General features: G+C 44.2%; 1 protein-coding gene across 1 annotated transcript; it reads left to right on the top strand.

The window, feature by feature from the left end:
* Positions 1-4,236: 4,236 nt before the first annotated feature.
* LOC308108157 (leucine-rich repeat-containing protein 3-like) lies at positions 4,237-5,109 on the top strand (the record flags this gene model as incomplete). Its single annotated transcript, XM_080460912.1, has 1 exon — positions 4,237-5,109. One exon carries the CDS (start codon positions 4,237-4,239, stop codon positions 5,107-5,109), a length of 873 nt encoding a protein of 290 aa, XP_080317038.1.
* Between the last annotated feature and the right edge of the window lie 1,438 nt (positions 5,110-6,547).

Raw genomic sequence — 6,547 nt, 5'->3', positions numbered from 1 at the left:
AAGCATTAAAACCAAAAGGAGAAGAGAAGTGTCTTGTAGCCTAATATGTATTGATTTGTTGTTTTTTTTTGTTTTTTGCCACTGCTTTTACCCTCGGTCGCACAATTTTCAAGCGCAGTCATGATCAAGTGCACTTGCCTGATTGCCATGCACAGGGAAATCACTGACTGTATTTTGAAAAGTCTTAGAAGCCCTATTGTGCATCTTCGTCTATGCCTGTTTATTTCCAGACTGAATCCGCCAGCATGGACTCCTTTTCAGTCGCCCATGTTACCTACAAAGCAACATTCCCTACAATACTTTGTTTTGTCAGCAGAGATGATATTTCCATCTGCGTTGGGGGGGGATTCTAACGATGCAGCAACAACCCAAACCTTTGTGCAAGTCTTCCGTTGTAAGCATTTTTTTGACGACTCCAGCAGGTCCCAGTTTGCCTCACTGTGGAAAAAATGGCTACGGCGAGCCTCAGCAGAACACCTGCCCCCAACCTGACCTGTTGTTAGTGGATTCAATCCCGAGAGAATGACAAGCTAGTTACAAGAAAATGCTTCACTGCCTTTTATCTCGGTCTCTCCTGCGCCGGCAGAAATGGTCGCTATTGGACATTCATTTGATGCATGTTTTTTTGGTTGTTTTTTTTTTTCTTTTAATCCTGCTTTGTGACACAAAAGACAAAAATCTGAACTCTTTTATGTTCAGAAGCAGCTTTTTGCTACTGGCTGTCAGATCTTTCCCTCTGCCTGCTTCTGTTTACAAGTCTATGTTAGGTTCGTTCGGTTTTCCCCTCGGTGGACCGCAGCCAAACCAAACAGATGATGCTCAACTGCTTCACAACACTCAGCTTTTCCAGTGGCGCTGTCATTGTCAACATTGTCATCAGCATAACGCTCATAGGCATAAACTCATGTTAAAAACAAACAGAAAAAGACATACGCTTAAGACATAAGACTTATTTTCACTTTCCGAAAATTGAACTTCTCACCCATCATCATTGCTTTTCTGTCTCAGGAAAAGAGACAGAATTTTTTTCATCTGTCTTCATGTCCTTTCTCATTACACAGCTTTTTGCCACTTGTTTTTCTTTCTTTAATCTGGAAAAAAGCACAACCTTGTCTCCAGCACTGACTTCTCTTAAACTCGGAGACATCACCCGTCAAGTCACTGAAGATGCAGAACAAAATAAAACCCCAACCAAAAACACATTACACTTGCAGCATTATATTTGTCTAGAGTGGAAATGTCATAGTTTTCAGTGAGCTGATGGGAACAGGACAGGCTGAGGAGCCAGAGGAACAGCCCCCCCCCCCCCCCATTTGGGGCTCTGCTGTAGGTACTCTTGGTGCTCAGGCTTGAAAATCAAAGACAGGGTACAGCTCTCCGAGTAAAAACCCTCATGAATAACATTTTCCACAGCGTGCCGTTTTGTGTCACTCTTGTCATTCATATGGAAATATGTGTGTATGCCCTTGTGGTCGGTCCACCGTGTGTGTGTGTGTGTGTGTGTGTGTGTGTGTGTGTGTGTGTGTGTGTGTGTGTGTGTGTGTGTGTGTGTGTGTGTGTGTGTGTGTGTGTGTGTGTGTGTGTGTGTGTGTGTGTGTGTGTGTGTGTGTGTGTGAATTCATGCATTTGTCTCTTGTTACCTGACCTCCAGTAGTGAGCCTTTGACAAAACGGGAGTGATCAGAGGAGGTGCATCTTCCCCTTTAAACTTCATTTGTGTGTGTGTGTGTGTGTGTGTTTTTTCTCACAGCAGTCTCATTTATCAAACTGTGACAGCTGCAAATGATATTTCTCTTAACAGGGTGACATGCAATGGATGTTCTTCTTAATGCACGCTATAAAATCTATGGTTATTGCCATTGTGTTGTCTGGTCGTCAGTGTCTGAGCCTGCACACACAAACCTGCTTGCACGGGATTCAATCAGATCTTTTGCTGGGATGAGGGAATCTAATTACACCAACAGGTAATGAGGTTAATAGCTCGTGTTGGTACCCAGTCTCTTCTCAGAGACCCGTGATTGATGCCATGTGAGGGCAAGAAGAAGTGATGATGGCACACCTCATGTGTTTGCTTCAGAGAGAGAGAGAGAGGGAGGGAGGGATGGAGGAAGGGGAGGAGAGAGAGAGAGAGAGAGAGAGAGAGAGAATTTGCCCCACATTGTCACTGCTATAACTGCCCTCCGCCGGTGAGACTGTCGGTGATGGAGCCGTCTGCAGGCGACAAACCTCATCTGATCCTCGACACTTGTCTCGTGAGAGTGGATCGTGTCCTGTGCGCATTCGGGAAACTGCAAAACGGAGTCTGAGAAGATCCATCAACCGGCAAAACGGAGGCAAACTTCACAGGGAACAACCGACTGGCAGGTAAGTCGTTTGACTAATTTGTGTATTTAAAAAAAAGAAGGTGTTCCCAGGTGTGCGATTCAAACCGCGATCTGCCTCGTTTTACAGTTTGCGTCAACTTTAAAGTGCTCTGGTTGTTTCTTGTGCGAAAGTTACAAAATAACACAGGGAAATGATTTTCTTTATTTGTTTATTTATTTATTTTTTGTTTGTTTTCGCGTTTGCAGACAAAAATCGGCTTGTAAACCCGTCTCCCACAATATAAATGTAATTTATTGTCTGAATGAAATGTCATCAGAAATGATTGGACCTCAATGCAGAATAATCCAATTGAGGGGGGGGATGGCATTGCACAGAGAGGATGAACACAGCAAGCATGGGGCAGTGCAGTTTTGTTTCAAAGTCTACTTTATTTGCTCTTTTGAAAAAATAAATAAATAAAATAAAGGAGGAATATTTAGGGAAATACAAGTGAAAACACCATCTGTAACCACAGTGAAAGCTGTTTTGCTTTCTCCATTTCTGTCTTTCAACCTTTCTCATTATACCATTCTTATTCCAGCAGCAGATGATTATTTTGTTAATTGGGGATTTACATGTATCTACATTTAGTGTGCTGCATGGTTAATAGGTGTTGAACTAAACCATCACTTCATTGTACAGGAGACAGACACAGATGTTACTCACTCACCTTTTGGTAGCCTAATCTAGGGCACTCCTATTTCTGAAGCATTAACTGTATATAGTAGAATTAAGACACATGATAGTTGTTATTGGATTATGAAAAAAAAGGAAGAAGCTGAGAGTGCTTGACATTTAGGAAGATAGTCCTTTAATCAAATTCACATAGTGCTCTGCGATTTCTGTCCTGGAACAACATTATCATCCGAACATATTGTCTCGGTATAGAAAACACCCAACAGGACAGAAACCCACATAGATTCAAATATACAGCCAAAGATTGACACAGATGAGACTCAATGGCTCTGAAATAGCTCAATACATACAAGCCATGTTGTGTTCCCTTGTGGCTTTGCTCAGGGACACACACACACACAGTCCATGCAGATTTCTTTCTTTTTTTTTGTGCGTGTAAACTTTTCCAATTGAGCAGCTGCTAACACCCAGACTACGGCTGTTTTCTTCACATCTGTCACTTATTGGCACTGTGGTACCCAGGCAGGATTGATGTTCCTGCCGTTAATAGTGGAGCAGGCAATGCTCAGACTATTGATCCCGCCCCTAACCTCCATCCCTACAATGCACAGCCACCCTCGATATATGATTAAGGGGCTATGGCATCACAGAAAATGGATAGAGGGATAAATGAGAGATGAACGTGTATTGATGAGTGTAATATGATGCTTTTCTTCTGGGGCTGAATTTGGGCCCCGGGGAGGATGCACCAGGAGAGACACAGGGAGGAGTTCAGATGATCATGTCTAATGATTTATGTCCTTTTCATCCAGAAGCAAAGAGGGGTTTTCAACCTTATTAGATCATTCAAACTATCATTACTGTCACTTCCATCATGATTCATGAAGTAATCACCGCAATAAAACACACTGATGCATCTTATGTCCAATTTCCTTTCAAACTTATTAACAAGCAGCACTAGAGTATCCAAATGAGTCATTGCGCAGTGTGCATGACATTTTTTTTCTCCATACAGGAATGCTCATTTAATTTTGTATCCCCCCCCCCCCCCCCCCCCCCCCCAGCCATTCCTAATGCATCATAATCTACCATGAGATTTTTCTTTGTAATTGCACAGAGAACTGAACAAAGAGAGTCATTTCTTGCACACTGACCCCATTTTTCTCACCCTGTCAGATTCGGCTGGCGTGACCGTGTGATCTGGACCTGGTGTGTGTCGGGGGGCTATGGTGAGGCGATGTGCACCGGTTGGTGTGAGGAGAGATGTGCCAGTGTCAGTAGAGGAGGGGGAGGAGGAGGCGGACGGAGAGGTAAAGGACTGGATCTTCACTCATGGCTGTGTGTGTCGCTCTTGTTCTCGGCTCTGTGGGTTCAAGTGTCCCCGCAGTGCCCGGACAGCTGCCACTGTGCGTGGGACACGGCCACGGTGCTGTGCTCGGACGCCGGACTGCGAGAGATCCCAGAGGGCATCCCACCGGAAACCGTGTCCCTCCACCTGGAACGCAATTACATCCGGAGCATCCCCGAGAGTGCCTTCAGCGACCTGGTCCATCTGCGGGACTTGCACCTGTCGCACAATCGCATCGACTCGCTCGCTACGGGGGCCCTGCGCCACCTGGGCCCCGAGCTGCGCCTGCTGGACCTCTCCCATAACCAGCTGAGGCAGGCCAGCAGGGAGGAGTTCGGCTCCACTCGTGCAAAGACACGCCTGTACCACAACCCCTGGCACTGCGACTGTGCCCTGCAAGAGCTGATGGAGACGCTGAACCTGGAGCCCGAGACTGTGAACGGGATTATCTGTGAGAGCTCTGTGCGAGGTGTCGGCGAGGGCAGCAGGTGGGAGGACCCCGGCTCACTGGGCGAGCATGCGGGTCAGCCGCTGGTCAAACTGTTGGATTCTGGGGTGAACTTCTGCAGCCTGCAGAGGAAGACCACGGATATAGCCATGCTGGTGACCATGTTCGTGTGGTTCTTCATGGTCATTGTGTATGTAGTGTACTACGTGAGGCAGAACCAGGCGGAGGCCCGCAGACATTTGGAGTACCTGAAGAGTTTACCCAGTCCGCGCAAGACCCCCACTGAGACGGATACTCTCAGCACTGGTTTCTGAACACTCAAATGTTATTTTCATAGAGCGTGACTTTGAATCACTGCACTGAGTTATTGTTAACCAAATGCGGAAGGTGAAGACCAAGAAGGAAATGAACCTAATGCAGCTGTTTGATTACAATATTTCTTTATATTTGTTACTGAGCCCACTGTTATTTTCCTAGTATTTCTCTTCCTATCAATTTTTCTCAGTTTCAAGGAAAAATAAGCTTATGTTGACTTATCCTAGCAACTGGATGGCGAAAAAGAAAGGAAACTTAAAGTAAAAGAGCAGAAAATGAAACAGAAATTTCAGACTTTGACCTTACAACCTTCGTTCCATTTTTGTCGTTGTTTTTTTATTTATTTTTTGCTTTACCCTGCCTCATGCTGTGCTCTTTTATCTTTCATTAAGCTCTAATTAGGAGTATTTGACCAATTGACCCTTAATGAAGACTTGAAAGGCACTAATCAACTGGAGTGTGTTTATCAGGTCAAAGAGGAGAGTGTGCAAGCTGTAATGTCTCCCTCCTTCTAATTGCTCGTTTCGTGTGTGTGTGTGTGTGTGTGTGTGTGTGTGTGTGTGTGTGTGTGTGTGTGTGTGTGTGTGTGTGTGTGTGTGTGTGCGTGCGTGCGTGCGTGCGTGCGTGCGCGCATGCACATTTTTAATTTGAATACATTGATTTTGCATCGATGCTATTCATGCCTTTCCCGATACATGATTGCCTGATCCAGTTGTTTCGGTGCCAGTGGAGAGCTGCCGAGTTAAATTTACTCTCAGGAAGCCATTAGAGCTGAAGGTTAACTATTTTGTCTCCAGGCTGCAGTGATGAGCTCTGAAAAATCTGGACACTTCAGCACATATGCGGTCCCCGCTGATGATTACAGAGGATCTTCTGCCCAAATTAGAACAAGATTTGTCACAGTTAACCTGAGAGCAGCTGGTGAGAAATCTCTCCAGTCGTCTGTTTTCTTATTGTTTTGTCTCCCGGGTCTTTTTACCTTCACACACAGACTCTCTTATGACAATTTAAAACCCAATATGAAATCGGTTAAGCACTGGTAATACATGTAACTGTTGTTTTCAAAACATTTAATGTTGAAATTAAGGCCATTGTTGATGTGTATAATGTACTATGAGATGCCCTGAGCTTTATGTGAGACTGTTGTAATCACATTTACTGTGATAGTTGGTGTGGAGCATTTTGTGAGGGAAGAGCTGATGTAATTAAAAAGTTGATCATTTGTCCCTGTTTAATACAAAAATGTAAATGGAGCTTATTTCATTTACTCCTCAATGTAATTGTGTGGATTAATGTTAGTGGTCTCAGTAAGAGGATGGACAATTATTAAATTAACAAACTTTAAAAAAAAGAAACATTATATTTTTCTTTGCTTTCTGCTTATGATCTTTTCCCCACCTTTGTATTAGTGACTAATATTAGCAAATATTCAGCAAA

The sequence above is a fragment of the Lipophrys pholis genome, assembly GCF_963383615.2.
Source record: "Lipophrys pholis genome assembly, chromosome: 4".
NCBI classification, from domain to species: Eukaryota; Metazoa; Chordata; class Actinopteri; order Blenniiformes; family Blenniidae; genus Lipophrys; species Lipophrys pholis.
This window is presented reverse-complemented; position numbering and strand designations above follow the sequence as displayed.